General features: G+C 36.7%; 1 protein-coding gene across 2 annotated transcripts in view; it reads right to left on the bottom strand.

The window, feature by feature from the left end:
* LOC143024584 (ribose-phosphate pyrophosphokinase 2) overlaps nt 1-26668 on the bottom strand; it is a 115982-nt gene extending 89314 nt beyond the window's left edge. For both annotated transcript variants that reach the window (XM_076183399.1, XM_076183398.1), the window contains exons 1-2: nt 26362-26668; nt 20128-20311 (exon numbers count right to left, since the gene is read on the bottom strand). In XM_076183399.1, the coding sequence (XP_076039514.1) occupies nt 20128-20311; nt 26362-26639 (462 nt within the window). In that variant the 5' untranslated portion in view covers nt 26640-26668. The remainder of the gene's footprint in view (nt 1-20127; nt 20312-26361) is intronic.
* Between the last annotated feature and the right edge of the window lie 405 nt (nt 26669-27073).

The raw sequence follows: 27073 nt of genomic DNA, 5'->3' as shown, positions 1-27073 counted from the left end.
AACAGTAGAAGAGAAATGGAAAATTTTGACAAAATCTTATACAGATTGGAAATGTTCTAAGAAAAAAAAGAAAAAAAAGAAGAAAAAAAAAAAAAGGATGGACATGTAAAATGTTAGTATGACGAAATATGTAGAGAATTAAAAGACAAAAGGGATAAAACTTGGATAAAATGGAGGAAAGACAAAAGACCTGAAAAATGGAAAATATATACTGGTTATAGAAACCAATAAACACAAGTGTGCAGAGAAGAAAAGAGAAAATACAAAAAGGATGTCATAGAAAAATGTAAAGATCAACCAAAACTATTTTATAGATTTGTAAACAACAAACTGAAAAACAAACAAGAATTAGTGAAACTACAAGGCAGAATTGAATACACAGAGGAAATAGAAATGGCAGAAATTATGAACAAGCATTTTAAATCAGTGTTTACAAGGAAGAACATACAACTTAAAGAGGTTGAGTGAGAGGAGAAGTCCCCCCTATGAATAGAATGGAAGTAACATGGAAAGAAATAATGAATCACTTGAGTAATCTCGATGTTAGAAAATTGCATGGTCCAGATGAAATGGCAAACTGGATTTTGAGGGAATGCAGGAATGAACTAACACACAAAATACATAGACTAATAAACAGTTCATTGAAAGAAGGAAAAGTTCCAGAAGATTAAAAAAGAGAAAATTTAGTACCAATATATAAAGGGGGAAACAAGGAAGACCCTACTAACTATAGACCAGTCTCTCTCACAACTATGGTAGCTAAAATTTGTGAAAGAATTATCAAAATTATATGGGTAAAGCATTTGGGAAAAAAATAAATAAATAAACAATTAACTAAATCCAAGGCAATCTGGATTTAGACAAGGAAGATCATGTGTCACAAACTTGATGTGTTTCTATTCAAGACTAATATAATACAAGAAAGATGGATGGGCTGATTGTGCATTTCTAGACCTGAAAAAAGCTTCTGATAAGATGCCACATAAGAAATTGCTAAAGAAATTGGAAACTACAGGAGGAATACAGGGCAAACTACTGAAATGGATGGAAGACTTCTTGCATGAAAGAAAAATGAAAGTGGTGATAAGAGACAAACATTCTAATTGGGATGAAGTGATTAGTGGAGTTCGACAAGGAACAGTTCTGGCCCCAATAATGTTTGCTATATATACTTATGATATGGAAAAAGGAATTGAAAGTTATATGAGCTTCTTTGCGGACAATGCAACACTGTTGAAAAAAGTGAACACTGAAGAAGATTGTGAGTCGCTGCAGAGTGATCTCAATAAAGTATGGGAATGGAAGGAAGTGGAGGATGGAATTCAATATTAAGAAGTGTGGTATAATGGAATTTGGAAGAAGCAAAAAAAGAATAGTGGGATCATATAAACAGGGTGAGGAAGAAATAAAAAAAAGTGGAAAAGGAGGACCTGGGAGTCATTATTATGAATATGTCCCCTGATAAACATATAAACAAAAATTTTTGAGAAAATTATAATTCAATAAGATCAATCAAAGTGGCATTTACATACCTGGATAAAGAGATGGTGAAGAAAATACTAGTCATTTTGATAAGACCAAAATTGGAGTATGCACCAACATGGTCACCAAGTACAGAAAAATGTACAACAAAACTTGAAAGAATACAAAGAACAATTACGAAATTGGCACAAAAGCTCTCAGAACTATCATATGAGGAGAAGCCGGCAAAATTTGAGCTACAGACATTGGAGCAAAGAAGAGAGAGGGGAGACTTGATAACTATTTATAGAATCATAGAAGGCATGGAAATTATTGATAGGATCTAATGAAATGGGTTGGTAGAGATACAAGAGGACACGGAAAGAAAATAAAAAATGACAATTATAGAAGACACCTGAAAAAGAACAGCTTTCCCCACAGGATAATAGACATTTGGAACAAGTTAGATGGGAATGTGATATGTGCAAAAACGATACACAAATTTAAAAACAGCCTAGATAAAACAAGATATGGAGACGGGACACCATGAGTATAGCTCCCCTTCCCATAACATACAACTAGGTAAATACACACACACACACATATATATATATACACATACAGACATGACAATTGAATAAACACAAAGAAAAATGCATTTCTGCTCTTATTTAATGCTTAATGTTATTAAAATTTACCTAATATGTTATATTTATCTATATGTTTGAGATTACATACAAAATTAACCAAGTATGCCACAATCCAAAGAAGCAGTAGATCTATCTGAATTTCAGCGAGGTCAAATTGTGGGTCAACATGAAAGTGGACTTAGTCAATGCAAAATATCTGAAAATCTGTCAATACCCCTCCCTACTGTTAATAGAGTGATCATACAATTCACCAGAGAGGGCAAGAAGGGCACGAAACCTCATTCAGGTCATCCTGGCCCCTCAGAAAGAACCTTGTGTCTTGTCAAAGAAATGTCGAAGAGGATCCACATTGCAAGGCCTTGGACATAGCAACACAAGATGATGTCAGTCCCAGAACAGCTGTCAGGTATCTCCACGAGCTGGGTTACTATGGCAAAGCTACAATAAGGACACCACTCCTTCGTCCAGCTAATATCAAGTGCAGAAAGGATTGGGCTGTTGAGAAGGTGGAGAGACCTGTGGCCTTTTGGAGCACTGTCATTTTCTCTGATGAGTCATGATTCTCATTATTTTCTGACAGTGGAAGAGTGTAGGTCTGGACTCTGTAGTCAAGAGTTTGACCTCAAAAGACTGCAGCCAACTGCGAAACATAGGGGCATTTCAATAATGGTGTGGGGTGCAATTTGGAGTGATGGCCAATCAGAGCTTGTGTCAAGGAAACATCAATTCAGGCAAATATGTTTCTATATTAAAGGAAGGACACATTCCAATGTTATCCAGTGGTAGAATGAGTAAAAATGTCTTCCTATTTATGGAAGATGGAGCTCCTTTTCACACTGCTCAAGCAACACAAAATTGGTTGAACCAAAATGGGGTCAGGAAAGTTCCATAGTAAGGTCAGTCCCAGCATATGAACCCTATTGAACACCTCTAGGGCATATTAGACTGACAACTTTGCAAAAAGAACAGGAAGCCATCTTCAAAGCCCGAACTCTTAGAGTTACCACGGGAAATATGACAAGAATTCCCTCAAGATGATATTCGTGAACTAATCACTAGCATGCCTCGAAGGGTCCTTGCATTGAAAAAAGCAAAGGGGATATCAACCAAGTATTAGTTATTCACATTGTCATTATTCATAAGCACTTTAATTGTATCAATTGCTTGTTTAATAAATTAAACAATTTCTCTTGGTGTCTATTCAATTCTGTCATGTCTGGACAAGATGCAGAGATGACCCGTCATCCAGGAGGTGCCAAGATAAGAGGGAGGGTGGAGGGGAGTGGAGTGTATTAGTGATGGAATGGGTGGAATGGTTTTTATGCCTTTTTTTTGGCTACCTCCCTTATAAGGAGGAAAAAGCCTTGGTATATGTATGTACATACAGAACTTAAGAAAGGCAGAAGAAAGCTTATGATAACCATACAAAACATACATGGGGACCTAAATGATGGGGCTTGATTCTCTTACCATACTAAAGGGCCTTTTTTAAAGCATTATGCAAAACAAATGAGAAGATATATTGTTTTTGGAAATTTTGATTGAATTTATCAGATAAATACGCTTAGAAAAATAAAATTAGGAGAATTAATAAGTCAACAATAAAGAAATTACATAGAATGAATATACAAAAGGGAAAATAATACAAGGCGAAAGCTAGGGCATAAAGTATAGGAATATATACATATGTTCTTAGTGATATTTGTGGTGAAGCTTTCATTTTTATATAGTGTATTAATCTAAAGTTTAAATCTAAAGTTTAGAGAAAATGGAGAAAAGTGGGAGGTGAGCCAGCTGTTGTTTGCGGATGACACTGCGCTTGTGGCAGTATCAGAGGAGGAATTGAGGAAGTTGGTGACAGAGTTTGGGAGAGTGTGTGAAAGAGGAAAGTTGAAGATAAATGTGGGTAAAGTAAGATGATGAGATGTACAAGGGGTGAAAGTGACAGCTGACTGGAAGTGAGCATTAAGGGAGAGTGACTGGAGGAAGTGGATAGTTTTAGATACTTGGGTGCAAATGTGGCAGGAAAGGGTGGAGTGGAGGTGGAGGTAGAATGTAGATTGAGAGAAGCGAGTAAATGCCTTGGTGGATTAAAAAGTGTAATGAGGAATAGACATTTGGGAATGGATGCTAAGAGGAGATTATTTGAAGGAGTGATTGTGCCAACAGCACTATATGGGGCAGAAACATGGAGCATAAGAGAGGAAGAGAGAAGGAGTTTGAATGTGTTTGAGATGAGGTGTCTGAGAAGTATGATAGGGGTTACTAGGCTGGATAGAGTGAGAAATGAGGAGGTGCGGAGGAGAGCAGGGATGGTAAGGGAGTTGGGAGATAGGGTGGATGAAAGAGTATTTGGATGGTTTGGACACATGGAAAGAATGAGTGAAGAAAGACTAGTAAAAGAGGTATGGAAGGCGGATGTGGAGGAAGTGAACATGAGGGGGTGACCTAGGATGAAATGGATGGATGGGGTGAAAGGGGCTTTGGGGAAGAGGGGAAGGTCTGTTGAGGAAGGACAAGAGGACAGATGACAGGGGTGAATGGAGAATGGTTGTATATGGATGATGTTGTGATGCATAAGGTGGAATGGGTGGGGGGATGGGGGGTGAGATGGTATGTGTGAGAAAAATTTGACACAGTCCGAAGGGATTTCTCCCCGTCTTCTCCCTTTCTGCATGAGGGGATGGAGAGGGGGGGGGGGGTCGCCGATTTAATGAAGCGGCCTTGCTGTGGATGTGCTGTGTCTTACGACACTGCCTCTGACCCAGGGCAGTGGACAAGATGCAGGGATGACCTGTCATCCAGGCGGTGCCAAGATAAGAGGGAGGGTAGAGGGGAGTGGAGTGTATTTAGGGATGGAATGGGTGGGAATGGTTTTTATGCCTTTTTCTTTTTGGCTACCTCCCTTGTAAGGAGGAAAAAGCCCTAGGTATATGTACGTTAATCTAAAATAATGTATCTAGCTTGACATGTAGAGAATAATTATCATATTTAGTACAGTGAGACCTCTCGTTAACGGACATTAATTAGCTGTGTCTGCGGTGTTTTTGCTGTGTTTTCGGTGTTTTGGAGTGCTTTTTGGGTGGCAAAGTGACTGCACGCACTAAACAACAGCACCAAAAACACTGAAAACACAGCAAAAACATTGCAAACACAGCTAATTAACGTCTGTTGATGAGAGGTCTCACTGTAATAACAAATCACCACAATTAACCTCTTTACTGGCACACTAGGGCCGAGATGAAAAAATATCTGTATTATGTTGTAGACATCATTGTTTACAAAGATTGTGGCATCTAGGAGGCATAGTGTGAACTTCATGCAGGATCATCTAGGAGCACATTGCAAAAATATTGAACGTTTCATGTATATAACCCTTACTTTTTTGAGTGCCCAAAGACAGCACTGCGGAACTAACATGGACACAGGTAAGAATCAATATTACACCAATATGAAAGCTTCTTCTAAGAGATATTTCAGTTCCAAATGATAGCCCATTGTCAGAGATATTTAGGAAGTCAAGACTACTCTCAAAAGACAATGAAAAACTCGACATCACTGAAGGAATAATCTGTTTTGCTACAGGACAACATTGTCAATTGAGATGGCTTGGGCTGGTATCAATTGTGACATCATCAAAACTAATGCCAAGAAATGGTGCTGTATACTATGAATGCAAATTACCAGACAACAAATTTTTTTGTCAAAAAGTCACTCAAAAAGTACTCCTGAGATAACATATTTGTTTTAAACATGGTTCTCATGAAAATAACATTATAAAACAAAAAATGCAACGTTATATCTGGGTGGTTACCCTTTACGTTACATTCAAAATATGCTAATTTTCAATGGAGTGTGTTCTAACTGGGTTTGTATCCAATTTCCCTTAACACAGAAAAAAAAAACTATAGCTTAAAGTATATCAATTGTATCCCTCTTAATCCAAAACAATTTCAATATTCATTAGGTCTTAGCTTTGTAACTACTTTTTCTACAATACTTCTTATACAGAACATGTAAAACGATTAACTTTCCAAATTGAGCATTATAACAATACACAAGCTTCTACTGAAGTAAACCTTGTTACCATTAGTTACTTAGCACACATTTTTCACAAATACATGACATTATAATCAGCATAAATATATACTGAAACCACAGAAAAATATCAATTATTTCACAGTGACTATAGGAAATTGGCATCCTCCACCTTAACACAAAAACAAAGCACTCCTTTGCATAAATCCAAAACCAGCCAAATTAAGAGTTCACCCTTGGCATAGTACAAACCACTTTAAACTTATCTGCCCTGGCAAGCCAAATAAGGGTTGGAAATGGTGGTCCCTTTGAAGCAACTTTGGGCCAATTGGAAAAGGTTACTGAAGTGGCTTTCCAGTTTCTCATCTTTTTCTCAGTAATCTTTATAAAAAGACCTGTCCTTACTCACCCCAACCTAGTAAGGAAAGAATTATATTACATATAAACTCTCCATATTATACAATCAAGGAATTTAACAGAATTATATGAAACATTTTAGTTGTTATTACCCTAAGAATAAGATGCACATGCCAAGTTTTACTTGAAAACAGGATGAAAAAAACCTAATCTAACTTAGAGCTTTTTTTAATATAAAACATTACAGTATATTTCATGCACTCACTGTAGAACTATCAGAATCAACCCTAGTTACATAATTTCTGATTAATATAAGTTATGTGCACACACACATGCACATGCACACATGCATACAGGGTGGGACCCAATAAGTATACCACAATCAGATAAATATACATACACACACAAGGTTGTGCTTGCACCAATAATGTTTTTCGTGTATATCAATGACATGATTGAAGGAACAACAAGCCATCCCAACATGTTTGCAGATAATGCAAAAATCACAAGAGTGAAAACAAGGACAATGGTAGACTACTGCAAAAAGATCTTGACATTATTTTTTCATGGAGCCAAGAATGGGAAATAAATTTCAATACCAGTACAGCAAGTCCTCCTTAAACAGTAATTCTTTATCTAGTAAATTCACAGTTACGGTATTTGGCAATTACTACCCTTGATTCTATTTACGGTAAGAAAAATTCACAGATACGGTATCCGCTTGTGTTTTGGAGGTAAAATTAGATATTTTGAAGAGGAAAGAGCAGGGAGAAGGTACGTCTGCCATAAGTCGAAACTTGGGTTCGGTATACGGTAATTTCAATTTGCAGTAAGGTTTTCAGGAACGCATATGTACCATATAACGAGGACTCACTGTACCAAAAAAATGCAAAGTACTGTACTGGAAATGGGCAACAGTGGCAAAATACATATATACAAACATATACCAAAGCCTTTTTAACCCCTTATAAGGGAAATAGCCAAAAAACAAAGGCATAAAAACCACTCCCACCCATTCCATCTCTTAACATACTCCTCTCCCCTCCACCCTCTTCCCTCCCTCTTACTCTTGGCACCTCCTGAATAACGGGTCATCCCTCCATCTTGCCCACTGCCCTGGGTCAGAAGCAGTGTTGCAAGACACAGAACATCCACAGCAAGGCTGCTTCATTAAATCTGCGACCCCCGCTCTTCATCCCCTCATGCAGAAGAGAAGACGGGGAGAAATCCCTTCAGGCTGCGACGATTTATTTCTCACACATACTCCCTCACCCCCTATCCCCTACCCACTCCACCTCATGCATCACAGCATCATCCATACACAACCTTTCTCCATTCACTCCTATCTTCTGTCCTCTCCCATCCTTCCTCAACAGACATTCCCCTTTCCCAATGCTCCTTTTACACTATCCATCCATCTCATCCTAGGTTGACCCCTCATGTTCAATGCTTCCACCTCTGCCTTCCACACCTCTTTTACTAGTCTTTCTTCACTCATTCTTTCCATGTGTCCAAATCATCCAAATACTCTTTCATCAACCCTATCTACCAACTCCCTTTCCACCCCTGTTCTCCTCTGCACCTCCTCATTTCTCACTTTATTCAGCATTGTAACCCCTATCATACTTCTCAGACACCTCATCTCAAACACATTCAAACTCCTTCTCTCTTATGTTCCATGTTTCTGCCCCATACAGTGCTGTCAGCACAATCACTCCTTTATACAATCTCCTCTTAGCATCCATTCCCAAATGTCTATTTCTCTTTAAACTTTTAATCCACCAAGGCATTTACTCACTTTTCTCAATTTACATTCTACCTCCACCTCCACTCCTCCCTTTCCCACCACATTTGCACCCAAGTATCTAAAACTATCCACTTCCTCCAGTCTCTCTTCCTTAATACTCACTTCCAGTCTGCAGCCACTTTCTTCCTTTGTACATCTCATCACCTTCCTTTTACCCACATTTATCATCAACTTCCTTCTTTCGCACACCTTCCCAAACTCCGTCACTAATTTCCTCATTCCCTCCTATGATCCTGCTACAAGCACAGTGTCATCAGCAAACAACAGCTGGCTTATTTCCCACTTTTCTCCATTTTCTTTAACCATCTCCAATCCCTGACCCACCACCTCTTGCACCACCCCAAAATACCATCCTTAAACTATTCCTAGGGAGAGGAGCCCAGTACCAAAGCAAGGGGAGAAAAACTTGGGAGTGTTGATAAAAGACAACCTGTCACCTGACAGATATATCAGCAGGATTGTGGGAGAGACATACAGACTGCTGCAAAAAATTAGAGGTTTTTCACTATATGGATGAAGAGATGATGAAACTCATCAAAACCCTTATCCATCTAAGACATATGCATCAGTAGTATGATCCCCACACAGAATGAAAGACATAAAGATGATCAAGAGACTACAACAGGCAGCAACAATTTGGTCTCCAACCAGGCAGATAAACCATACAAGGAAAAACTAAAAGCACGGGATCTGCCAACTTTGAAATGAGAGAGGCAATATGATTACAGGATTCAAGTCACTAAAAGGGAAAGATCACGTTGCCAGAAGAGATCTCTTGATAAAGGATTGGAGGGCTTTAAGCGGTCATAGGAACAAATTAAGAATGACCACATGTCTAAAGGAAGTGAAGAAATAGTTTTCCATACAGATGCATTAATACTTTGAATAGCTAAGGTGATAATTGGAAATCAAGGATACATATTAAATTGGAACTACATGAATTTGATGTCAGGCATGATAAATAGGAGAATAGGGGACAGGAACCAGTGAGCATTGTTCCTTTCCTGTATACTACAATTAGGTATATACAACCTGGTAAATACATGTGTTAACCAACAATCAATAGCTGATAACCAACACTCATAGATTTAACCTTTTAATGGCATCACCCAATGGATATTTGCCAACTGAGTAGACTGGGTAGGAGCAACTCTCTTATGGGTCACTGTATAAGTATAATTGTTGGTTCCAACTTTGTGTTACGGAGGAAAATTTGTTTTTTCCAACATCACTAATGACAGGAACCAAATCAGAAATAATTTCAGTTTGTTTACATTAATATTTTTTTAACACTAAAAATGGCAATTTTTATGGCTTCCAACCAAGAAGGGAGAGTAACTAGAGAAACTAGAAGAAAAATATAGGTTTCCAGATAGATACATCTCTACCTTGTTGGTATGTGAAATTCCAATTCAGTTGAAAAGATTGAGAGGCTGATCTTCCCATGAGTCAATATTACATGCCCTAGAGCAAAACCTTGAATATAAAAAAGAAATATTCCAAGCTCAGAAAACTATTATTGCTAAACTAAAATGGGATAATGAAACTTTGACAAACAAATGTAAAAGTCTTCTCAATATCATGGAAAAAGAGTGAGGATAGGTCATCAGCAAATGAGGATAGGGATTCAGTAACCTTCAGAGAGATCATGGAACAACAGAAAGGTGATAGGCTGGAGGAAGGAATAGGTAACATTATAAAAAAGGAGGGAATCTCAACAGTGATGTAGCTGACATGACTAGATGTGTTATACTCTGGCTGCCAGAAAGACATCACCTTATGAAAATTATGCCAGGAACAGGAGATACAAATGGTTAAATTAAATTACCACTGCAATTCTATTGCAACTGAATGTAACAGAACAGATTGATAACATGTTTAGGTTAGGTCAGTACTAAAGGAATAGTGCACATCCAATGAAAATAACAGTGACAGCATATGTAACAAGAAAGTCTTGGAATTTAGCACAAGAGAAATTTTAAAATACTTGGATTAAGGAAGATGTAAATGAAGAGGAACATGTAAAGATACTGAAACTCCCACAGGAAGTCAAAATGAAAAATTAAATAAGGATGGAAGAAAAACAGCATTTTCTTAGAGTTATCAATCAGAATGCAAGGAAATTGTTTCTAAAAAACACAGGAGGGTATTACACTGGACACACTACAAGGAAACTTAAAGTACCCTATGCTAATGTAGATGGTTTACAATTGGTCAGGTTGAAGACATATGAATGCTTCAGGGTAAATGAGCCAGGTATTCTGTGCATGGTGGAGACCAAACATTAAAAAAAAAACATCTACAGTTGGTGAACAATAGATACACCTCCTGGAGAAATAATAGGAGATGAAATGGGTGAAGGAGTAATGGTTATTGTGAAAAACTACTGAAGATAAAATGGGTGGAGTAATGGTTGTTGTGAGACATTATATAATTGAGGAAGAAGCAAATACTGAAGGCAAGGCTAATGCAATCCACCTGAAAATTAGAAATAAAGGGTGGAATAGAAGAGACTAAATAGTAATATATGCCTCCCCCAAGACAAGGGCAGGGAATGAAGTTGATTATCAAAACATTTTGTTGGACACTCTTCTCCTAAAGAATACTATTGGACAAAATAACAATTTACTCCTTAACCCCTTCCATACGGTGCCGCACACGTAGGCGTCATGGGGAGCGAGTGTATTCGCGAGGCTGCCATATCGGCGTCTTGATTATATTTATTGTAGTCGCCCCTCCATAATGACATTCTTTCTAATTCTTTTGTAATCGCATTTTCTATGGTTATCAAAATTCACGGGTGAAGAGAGAACGATCGATATAAGCGGTGACTATATTTTATGATGCGAGTATTATTACGACACGTCGTACGGCTGGCATTGGTTGCTGCCACCGAGATCTAAGTCCATGACGCCTACGTGTGCGGCACCGTATGGAAGGGGTTAATAGGATTATTAATTGCAGAGGTCAACTGGGAGGAGTGGGAAGTAAGCAGCAAGGCAGAATTCCGGGGAAATACTCTGTTAAGTATAGCAATGGAGAACACAATGACCCAGAGGGTAAAGGAAGTAACCCACGTAGGAGACAATATTCCCACAGATTAGATCTGCTACTACTAAAGAGCCAGATATCATCAGTTCCTTGAACTACCTTTGCCCCATAGGAAATAGTAACAATTGAATTTCAGCTCAAGGATGAGGAAAAAGAACCAAGGAATGAATCACACAGGCAAGGGAAACTCAATTTTGGGAAGGCATACGACTTGGGTAAAAGAAATTCTTTGAAGAAGCAGACTGGAAGGAATTCGTGAATACTACAAGGATAATGAGGAAATGGATCTTCCTCCACAATTACAACTTGGGAGTGAACATTCATATGCCAAAGATTAGTGGAAGAGGCTGAATCAGGATTGCTTCAAACAAAGATGTGACTGGATTAAAAAAAACTAGAAATTACTATACAAGAATCCACAAGAAGAAAGTAATTTTGAAGGGTATTGCAGATAAATACAGGGATGAACCAAAACAGTTTTAAATGTTTATTATCAATGGTAAATTGAGACAAGGAAGTAATCATCAACCTAATGGTGGGCAGCGAGATCTTTCAGACCTTCACTCAGGCAGAAATAATAAAAAAAATTCAATCTGTCTTCACAAAGAGCTTTTTTTTTTTTTTTTGAGAAAAGTGAGGGAATCAAGAATTCAGGTTTAGAAGATATAAATGTAGAAGTGAAGGAAGTACTCAATCTATTGGGATCATTGGATATGATGGATTGGATTGGATGCTTCAGGACCTGATGTGATCTCAAAATGGATACTTAAAGAATGTAAGGAACAACTGGGACACGATTTACAGTCTTATTGGATGTTCATTAAAAGAAGGTATAATGTCACTTGATTGGAAAAGAGCTTATGTGATATCAATTCACAAAGAGGGAAGTAGGGAGATACCACTAAATTACAGACCAGTATCATTGAACAGTACTATAGTGAAATTATGTGAAAGATAGATGAACCATATATCTTGAAGAGAAACATTCTGGCACAGTCTGTTTAGCTTCAGATCTGGAAGGTCACATGTGTAAGAACTCAAGAGTAATTGATATGCTGCAAGAGAAGGATGGGTGGAATGTGCGTGCCTCAACTTTGAAAAAGCTTTAGACAAAGTACATCACAGTTGACTCGAGTGAAAACTGGAACACAGAGGACTGAAAGGCAAACTACTTGAATAGATGAAAGATTTTTTTTAAGGGAAAGATACATGAAGGTCAATGAAAATAATAGATACAGAAGCGATGAAGAACTTGAAATTGTAGATAAAATTGAATAAAAAACACCATTTGGAAAGAGTGACCACATACTAATCAAGGCTGAACTAAAGGAAGAAATATATATGGAGAGAAATGAAAAACCACAAAAAAGAAAGATTGCTGTACAACAAAATGGACTTTGGAAAACTAAAGAAATTATTTCAAAATGCAAATTAGGAACATTTTTACATTGAAGAGACAAAAGTGGAAGAGAAATGGGCAATCTTGATCAAAATCTATAATGAAAGAGTGAATAGGTATGTACCATGACAAAAACAAGAGAGGGTGTACATTAAATGCTGGTTCAATAGAAGATGCAGAGAGGCAAAAGACAAAAAAAAACAGGTTGGAAAAGATGGAGCAAAGATAAAAAAAAAAATGGAAAACGGCAAATATATATAAACTATAGAATTGAATATGTAAAAGTGTGCCGAGAGGAAAAAAGAAACTATGAAAAAGACATCATAGAAAAATGCAAGGATCAACCCAAACTATTCTATAGATATGTGAACGGTAAACTTCTCCCTATGTCAAGTTTTTATCTCTAAACACCACTCATTTATCTCCTATGCACAAAATCTTCCATCCATTTCAGTAATTTTCTGAGTACACCTCCTGTTGTTTTGAGTTTTCTTAATCATTTCTTGTGTGGTACTTTATCAAATGCCTTTGGTAAGTCCAGGAAAGAGCAGTCTACCCATCCATCCCTTTTTTTGCATTATATATATTAATCTTGAATAAAAACAAATCAAGTTTGTGGCACATGACCTTCCCTGTCTAAAACAAAATTGTTTTGGATTCAGTATATTGTTCTTTTCCAGATGTTTAGTTCATCTACTTCTGATGACTTTTTCACAGATTTTAGCTATTGTACTTGTAAGGGGGACCAGTCTATAGTTTGTTGGGTCTACCTTGTCTTCCCCTTTATATATTGGCACTATATTGGCCTTTTTCCAGCCTTGTGGTACTTTTCCTTCTTTGAGTAACCTATTATCTTGTATATTTTGTCCGTTAGTTCATCCATACATTCTTTTAGTATCCAGTTTGCAATTCTGTCTGGAATGTGTGATTTTCTGACATCAAGGTTCATTATCTGGTACCTTATTTTTATTCTGTGTCACAATTATATGTTTTCATTAGGGGGATCTTTCACTCCTTTCTTCATCCCAATTTTGTGTATTTTCTTTTGTAAATACAGATTAGAAAGGTTTGTTCATAATTTCAGCCCTTTCTATATCTTCTATATATTCTGAATTCCCTTGATGTAGTTTCACTATTTCCTGTTTATTTTTTAAGTTCCCATTTACATATCTGTAGAATAATTTAGGCTAATCCTTACAATTGTCTATTATGTCTTTTACATAGTTTCTTTTTTCTTCCCTACATATTTGTACATATTCATTTCTTTGATTTATGTTTGCCACTAACCCTTCCCCCCCCCCCCCAGCTTTGTCTCTTCTGTCTTTTGCCTCGCTACATTTTTTGTTGTACCAGCACTGCTTTTGTTTTGGTACATGTTTATCCACTCCTTCATTATAGATTTCTTTTAATATCATTCATTTCTCCTTTACTTGTGTTTCTTCATTAAAGAGTTTTTCCTAACTCGCTTTTTGAAAGACTTTTCCGAGTTTGCCAAAATCCGTTTTGTCATACAGTGATCCCTCGTTTTTCATGGTTAATGGGAACCAGAACCCCCCATGAAAGGTGAAAAACTGCTAAGTAGGATCTGCCCCCCCCCCCTAGGAAGTTTCGTGTATGTGTATATGGGTACCAGAATATTTAAAATATGTAAAGTATTTATACTTTACATATTTGAGACAAAGATTACAACAGTACACGTGTATACTTAAATCATTAATTATAAATCCTTATACAGTAATTAACATTTATTATATAGTAATTAAGGGGGATCAGATGCACTGATAGAAAAATGAATAAAAAGTTTTTTTCTATATATTGACTTGATATTTTTACAATATAATCAAATTATTATTTTCCATATTCCATGAGCATTTGAACGATGTATGTCCATCTCTTCATCCGTCTGTATGATGTCATTGATGCCGTCACAAATGTTTTCCAATCTTAATACTTTACCTAGACTAACCTGCTTTTGCATGTAAAATCTCAAGTACCATACAGTGTGTAATTTCGTTTTTTCCTAAAATCTTAATAGATCAAGATATACATAGGTCATAAAATGCATGACTTTGTGACGTAGCACCAATAGCATTTTTTTTTTCTGATAAAATTCCCCCTAGCAATATTATTCATCATTTTGATAATTCATCAAAACTTACACAAGAAAGGCACAACATTAATGTGCTAGCATGGTAAGTTATAATTTGATTATTTCTTGATTGATTTTTTTATGAATATTTTGGAAAAACCCGCGAAGCACTGAAGCCTCAAAACGTGAAGCACAAAGTGGCGAGGGAACACTGTACATCAGTCTTCCTTTTTTGTGTTTCTCATTTCTTTCCAGATATACAGTCGAACCTCGAAAGCCCGGACTAATTGGGGGGAAGGGCTGTCCGGTCATGCCAAAAGTCCGGTAATCGAAAATGTCGCCCTGACATCCGTAGATTTTCGAGGCGGTATACGTATAGGTAATGTATGATATGGCATAGAAACACATAAGAATAATACTCTAACACTGTAATAATACTAATAATTCTGTAATAATAACTGTAATACAGGCATGTAAATGTACTGTACATACAGTGTACTGTACTGTATTTTTTATTAAGTACACTGTAAATATCGGAAGGTATGCACGCGGGACAGTGGTGGCGGCCAGGGTTGCCGCGTTTTCTACACTGCCGTGTAGAATGAGAGTGTTGCCATACCGGGGCATACATTTTTCTCGGGCGTGTGCAGACTTTCATAGCAAGATATATACTTGTCAAACTTTGACAAAATGTTGGTTCTAGTTTCTTTTTTATTCTTGAATGTATATAAGGCCCTCATGCCCTAACATATTCAGTAAGATATAATTTTTCTTTATATTACTATCGCTAAAAGAGAGCTGAAACTTTAGCGTATTTTTTTCTACACCGTACATATCTTTTAGGGTATAATATTTTATAAGTAACACAATTACCAATAAAAGTCATATTTTGATGTACAGTACCATTTATTATTTGATAACTAGTTCTACGATTTTCTATGATTTTTAAACAAAAGTTTGAGTTTTTGAATGTTTTAACAGCCAGCTCATGTCCTTGTGCAGTTGCCACATGCCGCTATTTTACTACGTTTTGGTACAAAATTCTACGAAACGGCAGCCCTGGTGCTAAAAGAAAGCTGAAACTTTAGCGTAGAATTTTTTTCTACACCGTAAAAACGTACCTTTTGGGGTATAATATCTCATAAGTAACACAATTACCAATAAAAGTCATATTTTGATGTACCATTTATTTGATAACTAGTTCTATGATTTTTAAACAAAAGTTTGAGTTTTTTAATGTTTTTAACAGCCTGCTATGTAGAAAACATTTCCTCATGTCGTTGTGCAATTGCCACATGCCGCTATTTTACTACGTTTTGGTACAAAATTCTACGAAACGGCAGCCCTGGTGGCGGCTTGACTGGGCCGGGTTTGAGTACACGTGTACGGCCATCGCTGCCACCTACCGGACAAATAGGAAACTTTGCTTGAAAAGTCTGCCCTTTGTTCATTTCCACCGGTCATGTAAGGGTCCGGGCTTTTGAGGTTCGACTGTATTTCCTCTTTTAGCTCGAGCTCAAGTAGTATGTTGTCACTCTCCCCAATTGGTGTCTTGTATTCCATGTTATCCACAATTTCAAGCTCCAACATAAATATTAAGTCTGGTCTCAACAGTTCTTCATTATTTCTATATCTGGTATTCTCTCTTACCCATTGAGTCATTGTGTTTTCAATGGTCATGTCCAGTAGTATGTTTCCCCAAAGGTTCCCCCACCTTTCATTGTCATCTCCTCCAAACATATTTCTTTAGAATTAAAGTCACCCATAATTACTAAGTTTCCTCCTCCTTTCAGTATTTCATTTAATGTATACCTTATGTCTTCCAACATTTTGGAATGGTCACTCTTTTTTCAAGAATGTGTTTTTGGGGGCATATAAATCACTACAAATTTTCTACTTCTCATGTGTGTGTATATATATATGCATATATTAAACATATTATTGAATATAATGAATATGACACAATGGGTGATGGATCTAACATGATACAGAGAGGATTTGAAAAAAAAACCTGGGACGAGTGGATCATTGAATTACTGGTACCCAATGAGTAAGAGTAATCATGTGATTCTACAATTTGCATTGAAAGTGGAGAAGATATAGAGGAAACATACAGACAAGGAAGATACAACTTTGCATAGGCAAACTTTCTTATACTGAAAAAATAATACTAATAAAATAAATACTTTGAAAAAGTAGAATGGTACAAGTTCAATTAAACTAAAGAAAATGAGAAGAAAAGTAATACTGCCCTGAAAATTTACAATTTACAGCAAAGGACTGGACAAGCATGCAACAAGGTAAGTGCAAGATTAAAAATAAAATTTCAATGAAAGTTTTCTATTGAACAATAATAATAAAACAAACGAAATAAAACAGAGAAAGCTTGGGAGAGATGCCACAGAAGAACTACCTATCTATATTTAACAAGGACCTCTTACCACTTAAAAGGGAAACAGCCAATCAAGGCACACACCCATTCCCACCCAAAAGAACAAAAAAGAAAGAAAAAAAACTAAACAAATATAAATAATAATAATGATAATAATAAAGAAATAAAACATTAATCTATTCATACACCAAGGGCTTCTTCCCTGTTATAAGGGAAGTAACCTGACAAGGCATGCACCCAATACCACTACATTTGTTTCCCATTTATCTTAGCTCCTCATGGATGACGAGTCATCCTGGCCTTCTTCCCACTGCCCTGTTCAGAATCAATGCAGTAAGATCAATTAAATCCCTAGCAGGGCCACTTCACTTACACAGTGACCTTCCCTCCTTGTCCCCTCATGCAGAATACAGAGAAGACGGGGGGAAATCCTTTCCTTTGTCAAAATATTGTCTATTCCTGCCTTCCCCCTGTCAGGGTGTTCGCCGTGACACCCCTTCCTTGCTCAAGATATATTCCCTTCTTTCACCCTATCCATCCATCTCATCCTCCATCACCCCCTCAAGTTCACTCCATCCTCCTGTTTTCCACACCTCTTTTTGCTAATCTTTCTTCGCCCATTCTTTCCATGTGCCTGAACCATCCTAATAAACCTTTATCAGCACTCTCTGCCAAATTCCTGTTCAATCCCATTTCTTCCTCACCTCCTTTCTCATCATATCCAACCTTGTAACCCCTACCACAATTCTCAGACATTTCATTTCAAACACATTTGAACTCCCTTCTGCTTCTCTTAAATTCTAAGTCTCTACCCAATACAGTGTCACTGTTAAAATAACTCCTTTGCATATTTTTCTCCATGCGTCCATCCCCAGATGTCTATTTTTCATGACACTTTTCAATCCCTAACAACATTAACTTGCTACTCTCAATTTACAGTTTACCTCCAAACCCAACTCCATTTCCTGCAACATGCAAACCCAAATACAAAAAATAACCCTACATATGAAAGGAATATGTACCTTTATATTCTCTTGTATAATGATAATTCATATATTGAAGCAATTTATCCCATATGGACTTATGAAAATGTGGAGATTTGTTCCAGAAATGCCCCTCATTAACCCTAAAGTAAGTACTAGACAGATTATAAAGCTCTTAAATCTAATTATATCATTATATGATAAATTAATTTCAAACTGGTAAACTGGTATTTACTCAACAATTACATACAAAAGATAAAACTAACAACTATAGTGAGGCACTCAATGCAATGCAATTCACATTGCTGGGGTGTGGGAGGAGAGAGGTGGTGTCATGTGACTCACAAGACTGGCACTGCAGTTGCTAGTGCAGGAAACTTGGTTCTGTATACTACAGGTATTCATCTATTTAAGTGATATATGCATTCATATGGCCATCTCACAATTAGAAAATAGAGTGGATTCCCCTAGAGTTACACCTAACATGGGTATGGGAAGGGAATGAAACCAGTAACACACTTGTTTTCATCTCATCTTAGCTCCTTGTGGATGAAGGGTCATCATGTCTCCTGCCCATGTCAGAAGCAATGCAGCAAAACACAGTACACCCACAGTACGGCCACTTCACTTACACAGCAACCCTCCCTCCTCGTCCCCTTGTATGGAAAATGAAGAAGTCAGGGAGAAATCCCTTCAGACTGCATAAAAATATCCATACATAACCATTCCCTACCCATGTACTTTTTCTAACCTCTTTGTTCTTGAATAATTCCTTTTAGCATTTTCTTCATTTATACTAGCTATGTTACTTTCTTCACTTATTTCCCTATTATTTTCATATTTTGCTACAGTTGCACAAGGCACCTTTCCTCTCACATCACCCCTGTTTCTTTCCAAGAGAAGTTTTTCAAGTCTGCAAGCTATAAAACAAACAAGTTCTGCGACTGGATTTCTTTTGATTGCATTTCACAAAATGTTGACCCCCACCTCCACTCAAACCCAACAGTTTCTAACCTCCTACTTGCCTGTAAGTTAATGCACATAGGTTAAAGGTGATTACCTCTGTCACACCCACATATCACCTTAACAGTTTAACGTCAAGATTAGATCTAACTACACAAGGTTAAGCTTGTTACTGTGTAGAAATTAGCTCAGTCCTACAAAACAAGCTCCCTCAAACTCAGTATCTAGAATATCAACTCAATGTACACATAATCCAAAAAGTATCACACAGATTCTGTATGAAACAGTATAAAGTACCAGACAAGTGATAATGGAATAAGCACACTGATCCTGCATTACTGTGGTAGCCCTATTTCCTAAAATTAGCTACACATAGTAACTCACACCTGTAGCATACTATCTGTGCTATTCTGCATTTGCTGGCATGCTTAAAGACCCTCCCACTCAAGTTAATGTAATGATTATTACAAAAGTCATTGGAGCCCTTGTGTGATCCTTTTAAGACTTGGAGATTAGTGAAGAAGTTGAAGAATAAGTAGACAAAGATGCAGATGAAAAATCTTAAGGGAAAAAAGGAAGAAAAAGATGAAGAAGAAGAAAAGAGAAGGAAGAAGGAAAAGGGAGAGAAAACAGTAGGCAGCCATATTACACTATTATACAAATACATGTATTTAATCATCTCTGTAACTGAAAATAACCATCCTATATCATTGCTGAAAAATATTAAGTAAATTCTATTAACAAACAAAAAATGACAATTCATAAGTGTCATGCATAATTCAACACTCAAAAACCTAAATTATATTTCCTCTGGAGATATGGTAATCCACACTGGGTAACCAAAACTTGACAATCAAACTACTACAATCTGCTACATAGTTTATTTACCTGATTTCAATCTTGCTATCTACATGAAAAAAGGTTTTTAATCTCTCACCTTGTCTTTCTTGTCCTGGCGAGCATACGGGAAGCACGGTATGACAGCAGTGACTCTTGCAGCTGAAGCGATCTTGCAGGCATTTATCATGATCAACATTTCCATTAGATTGTCATTTATTTCTCCACAACCACTTTGCACAATGTACACATCCTCTCCGCGTACACTTTCTCCTATTTCCACACTGAAAAACAGAAAAGAAAAATTATACATATATATACAGATAGTTGTCGACTTATGACCTATCTGACATACGACTGTTCGAATTTACGACCATCACCACTCGTCTGCATAATAAATATATATTAAGTAAAAGCCCTTGTATCTGGCTTTCTATTAATCGGCAACTTCAAGTACCCGGCATATTTTTTCCAAGCACTAAAATATATGAAAATCTACATATATATATATAAAATCAATACAAATCGATTCCAACTCCCGCCAAGAAGGAAAGAAAAGTCATTGATCTGGACCAAAAATCGAATGTGATTAAACAGTTTGAACGAGGAGAAAAAAAAAAAAAAAAACAATCACATGCGAGATGCAGTTATCTAATTCAACAGTGTCAATGATCTTGAAAGACAAAGAAAGAATTCGTGAAGCTGTGAAAGGTTCTGCACCCATGCTTTCTAATGTGATAACCAAGAAACGTTTGGGGCCCATCAATGAAATGGGGAAATTGTTAAGTGTTTGGATGGAAGACCAAATTCAGAAAAGGTCACCATTAAGCCTGTTTACTGTACAGATGAAGGTGAAAGGTCTGTTTGAGACTTTGAAGGAACATGACGGAGACGAATATACAAAGATTTTGTTGCATGTACTGGATGGTTTAAAAGATTTAAGAAAAGATTTCAACTTCATAATGTTCATGTGACTGGAGAAGCAGCAAGTGCAGATGAAGGAGCAGCTAAAAAGTTTGTGGAAATGCTTGATGAAATTATTACAGATGATGGCTGCCTTCCATAGCAAATATTTAATGTAAACAGGATTGTATTGGAAGAGAATGCCAGAATGCACATATATCCATAAAGAAACTAAAACAATGCCAGGATTTAAAGCTTACAAGAACAGGCTTACTCTTCTGCTTGGTGGGAATATTGCAGGATTCAAACTGAAGCCATTCTTAACCTGCCATTTGGAAAACCCACATGCATTCAAACATGTAAACAAGCACACTTTGCCTGTTTATTTTCGATCAAATTGTAAGGCATGGATGACTCAGCCACTTTTTAAAGACTGGTTTATGAATTGCTTCATAACTCAAGTGTGTGAGTATTTGTTAGAAAAAGGAATTGTTTTTAGTTTTACTTCTGTTGGATAATCCACCTGGACATCCACCTCACTTGGGTGATCTTCACCCAAATGTGAAAGCCGTTTATTTGCCGCTCACATCAATTCCTCAACCTATGGACCACAGTTCAATTGCAACATTCAAAGCAAACTATTTGAAAATCACTTTCACCCAAGCAATAGCTCCTATAGATGCCAACCCAGAACTAAGCCTACATCAATTTTGGAAACAATACAATGTTCTTATGTGCATCAAGAATCTATCTGCTGCATGGGAGGCTGTAACTGATAAGTGTATGAATGGAATTTGGAAAGTGTCTCAAATGTTATGTGCATGATTTTGCTGGATTTGACAGTGAAGAAGAACTCAGTGAGATACATGAAAAAATATTGAAATTGTCAAAAGAACTTTCATTGGAATGTGAATTAGAAGATGTGGAAGAATTATTAGATCAAGAATCCGGTGAACTAACAAATGAAGAACTCATCGAATTGGAAGAGGAACGAGTGGCTGAAGAGGAGAGAAGACAGGCAGAGGAAGAAGAAGAAGAGTTACCAGTAAGGAAATTCACCACTAAGGGATTATCAAAAAGCTTCGCTACAATGAATAAATTCCTTAAACGGTTGGAAGAAATGGACCCCAACTCCAAACACTTCACAAGGATTGAAAGGATGACAAATGATGTGGTGTGTCCATATCATGAAATTTACGAGAAAAAATCACTCACTCCAAACAAATCTTACTATGTTCATGAAATACACAACTCCACCAGTCACTCCTACCATTGCCCCTACTGCTACCTTACAGGCTGTTACCCCACCCCCTACACTACCAACCGTTACCCCTCCTCCAACCACACCAACAGCTGATGATCTACAGCCCAGCACCAGCTATCCGAGCAGTGACTAAGTTTTGTTTGTGTCTTTGTTTCAAATTGTCTTTTTGTACTTCCACAAATGTTTTCTATTTTTTCAACATATGTACATGTATTTTTCAGTATTACTGTATTATTTTCATATGTTTTCAATATTAAACCAATTGTAATAACTTTAATATTCAGTGTTTGATTTAAGCCTAACTTAACAATATGAAACTGTATGATGTTTAGAGAAATGTTATAGACATGTGTTCAGAGTACTAAATATGACATATATATATATATATATATATAATACTAATGACCAACTTTCGAAGAAGAATAAGCTAAAGTAAAAAGATCTGTATATTTCGTTCACTGTGATCCTGTTTGTCCTATGACAAACAGATAAACAAAATTGTCAGAGAATCCTACAACATGCTAAGATCAATAAAAGTAGCATTTACATATTTGGACGAAGAAATTATTAAAAAAAATATTGGTCACACTGATAAGGCCCACACTAGAATATGTGGCAACATTGTGGTCACCAGTACCAAAAAGAATATAAAGAAAATAGAAAGAATCCAGAGAGCAGCAACAAAAATGGCACCTGCACTTGCAAACTTATCATATGAGGAGAGATTGGCTAAACTGGAGTTACCGACTCTGGAGCAAATAAGAGAGAGGTGACCTACTGACCATCTTCAGAATCATAAAAGGCACAGAAATACTTGATAGAGAGGACTTGTTAAACTGGGACAGTAGAAGCACAAGAGGACATGGAAAGAAAATAAAAAAACATAGCTACAGAAGAAATCTGAAGAAAAACAGTTTTCCACATAGAGTGGTGGACACTTGGAACAAACTAGACAATGAAATAGTGTGCGCAAAAACCATTCATGAGTTTAAGAGCAAACTAGACACTGCGAGATACAAAGGCGGGACACCACGAGCATAGCTCCCCTTCCCGCAAAATACAACTAGGTAAATACAAGCACACACACATATTTATTGCAAAAAATGGCAACCAAGATGATCCTTAGTCTAAATGACATGTGTACAAAAAAAATAAAGAAAATGAGCCTTCTCAACTTGGTAGAATGAAGAGACATGGTAATTATATCTAGACTGGAAACAGGTTTAGCGGAAGTGGACAGAAAAAAATATTGGTACGAGAAAATGGACAAGTGGTCATAAAGAAAAAAGAAAATATAGATAAAATAAAATATAGATATAAGAAAAGTGTAGACTTGTGGAATAAGTTAGATGAAATTATATCCCAAACTAACACTATAAAATAATTCAAGGCATGGTTTGATGGAGTCAAAGAGAACCTCATGAGCATAGCTCAAACCCCAAACACTAAAAATAGGCAAACAACTTTGCATATACAGACGCTCCTCTACTTACGTTCATTCGTTTTACGTTTTTTTACTTTACGTTTGAACCGACTGTAAAAAAAAAATTGTAAAAAATTTGAGAATTTTTTAGTTTAGCGCGCTCTCCGTAGTCCAAACGATACTTACGCATGACGCTGCATCCATTGTTTACATGGCACAAACGACAGACTGAACGTGCCTTGCCTCCTCCTCCTCCTCCACCATCTCAATTTTATGTTGCTTGAATTTAATTTATTTGAAATTAATGTTATCCTTTTACAATGTTATGTGTATAATTAATGATTTAGGGGTGTTTTATAAGATACGGTAATAGAATTTACGGATGTATGGTACAGTAACAACTTACGTTCATTTTCAACTTACGTTCAGCCGTTCGGAACGTAACTAAAACGTAAGTCGAGGAGCGTCTGTGTAGTGATACATATGCACTGGTAGCATACTGCTCAAACACCAACACTAACACTTATACCACACTACATCCACACACAAAGTACACCCACATTCAGATCACAAAACAACCTCCTCAAGACAAACCACCACATCCTTGCTTCAATAACTACCCCCTGTAAAAAGAAAAAAAAAAAAAAAAAAAATATCCTCCCTGTACCAGGATACTTGAGCTGCCACCATAACACCCTGTCTGAAGTCATCAGGGAGAGTAGTTGCTGAATCACCTAGAATTAATGGAGGTCCACCTCAGCTGTTCCAGTAACATGCACATTCAACCGAAGTAACCAAGAGAAGCAAGAACCACACCGGCACACTTGCATTCAGGTCACAATCCAGTGACAGCACAGAATAAGCCAAGCTATAAAAGCAAACTAGACCATATGCAACCCTCATACTAAGGACACCAAACACCATCTTACACTGCCCCACCTAGCTATGCCCAGCAACAACACAGTATTTCTTCCTTGAGTAACTTATCGGCAGCCTGGTGGCTATTGCTACCTGGAAGTTGTGAGTTTCCTGCAAGAGAGCCCGCCCCGAGACAACAAATTAACTGATGAATGATATGGTTTTTATATCAACACATTTAGTGATGCCGAATCTTACAAATATTGTTGTCCATTTTGAAAAAAAAAATATATATATATATAGAATTTGAAATGTTTTCACAAACTTCATCATTGTGAAACTACTTTCACATGAAGTTTTTGGTAAAGAAGTTGCATCTATCAATAATAAGTTGTACAAGGTGTACAAGTAATGCTTTATATCAACACATAAACAAAAGGAATTACAAGATCTATGTATGATGTTTGAGTTCTTTCATGTGAAACCAGTGCTCAAATTAAAAGCATTTGAGTGATAACTTCACCTAGAATTATATGTAAAGTTAAAGGTTCTATTCCAGTATCACGCAAACATATTTTTCATTTCTTTCTTTTTTGTATTTCAAAGATCTATTTTTAGTCAATCCTAAGTACACACCTAAACATTATAGCAACGGAAAATTAAATAGTAATTTTGTAAATTATAATACATCAATGTAATATATGCTTTTATTGGTGGAAATCAACTAAAAAAAATGCTAAAAGCAATACTCGTACATAAGTGACAACTCTGACATTGGTAAGCCTCAAGACGCCGCTTTTTTTATGTTTGTTGTGGAAGACTAACTAACGGATGTCTAATAAATTGGTCTGGTCTGGTCTAGTCTAACCTAACCTAACTTCCTATGGGATATGCATTTAGCATCCCTAGAAGTCATCAGGGTTGCTATCGTCAGGGAATGATATGATTGTATGGAACTGGACAGATACAAATAAGTTGTCTTACAGCTTGTGTCACAGTTCCATTCAGTAGAGTATCGCTATTAGCAAGTTTTTGGTTATTGATTTCTGCCAAGAAACATGGATATTGTGTTGATGTACTTAAATTTACCAAATTATTATTTAATTTTGTATTGATATATATTGCATAGATGTGTACTTCCTTAGTAATACCCTATTTTTCTACAGAATGGTTACATTTTGTAACATTAGGTTATGTTGGGCTGGGTTAGGCTACGTTAGGTTAGTAGCTATTGGACAATGCAAGTTTCATGTTAAATATCTATGGCCATGCTGACACTATTCTGATATTTAACCATATCAAACTGAAAGCAGTTGACCAAATAACTATTTACCAAATTTACACTTGTAATATTTAAAAAAAAAATTAATTAATTTTAAATGTGTGAACAAAAAATGTGTATGGGGAAACTAGAGAGGTCAGTTTGGGATCTGTAGGGGGGTAAATGCCCCCCCAAGGGCAAGGTAAACTCCACTGGACCACTGATCCCGTGATTGATACTATCAATAGTACCCTTGAACTTCATAATATTGTTCTGTTGCCACAAACGCAGAAGCAACAACACCCTGTCAACTGGCACCTCTCCAACTTGTTCACACCCAGCTACTACATGAAAACTTCGACACGGTAGCAATGTTCAATAATAATTACTTCGTGAGACTGGATATGATAAACACACTGGAGATGAATGACAGGTGCACAAAGAGTTTAATGAATCACAACATACCCATCTTTAACTCTTGTCTGTTTGCACGTTATACATCATGTACATCTTGTCATGTGCCACACCTGGTACGTCAAAATACATGTACTGTAAGTTAAACCAATTGTCAATTTTGTTGCAACGTTATACAACTGAGGACGTAACACACAAGTAGCTGTCTTACCATGTCTCTAGATTGGAAAACTTCTTGGTGACTACCTTCCCTAGGTCTATTCCCAGTCTATCAACAATCTTCTGTGCTAGATCAACGTGGGAAGATCCCGAAAATATCTTTATGTTGGGCATCCTTGTCTGTATCACTGGTGGGTTCGAAAGCAAACCGATAGGTGCGAATCGGACGGGTGTCCTCTGTATTGCTAATCGACCTCCAGGCATTCCACAACTGGCAACTCTGTTTGGAAGTTCCAAATCTCTCTGGCTGAATTCGACCGGGGCTGACATGTTCACTCTCCAGAAAAATTCATAGTGATTCAGCTGGACCACAAGTTTAGCTGTAGAACATATCGTGCAGCAGTTATGATACTCTTGCACCTTAAATTAACTCATAAACTTAGAATTATAAAATTTTCAAAATGGAAAAAGTATTATCGAATACCGCGCCAAATTCGCACTGAATCTAGAAGTGACTAGTGATGATCTTACATAACTCACTCATTGAGGAAGATTAACTTTAATATTACATAACAGATAACGTCAGTTAATTAATACTGACCTCATACAAATATCCGCGATCTATGGAACACTTATTTTGCTTTACTTCATAATAGTAGGACAATTTAATTATCTTCATCCGCTCCACTTCCTTTCAATATGGATATAAAAACTGTCATATGAAATGTAATAAAAAGAAAAGTTAAGGTTTTATGTACAGATTG

The sequence above is a fragment of the Oratosquilla oratoria genome, chromosome 4 (genome assembly GCF_046742065.1).
Source record: "Oratosquilla oratoria isolate Oo_2021 chromosome 4, ASM4674206v1, whole genome shotgun sequence".
NCBI classification, from domain to species: Eukaryota; Metazoa; Arthropoda; class Malacostraca; order Stomatopoda; family Squillidae; genus Oratosquilla; species Oratosquilla oratoria.
This window is presented reverse-complemented; position numbering and strand designations above follow the sequence as displayed.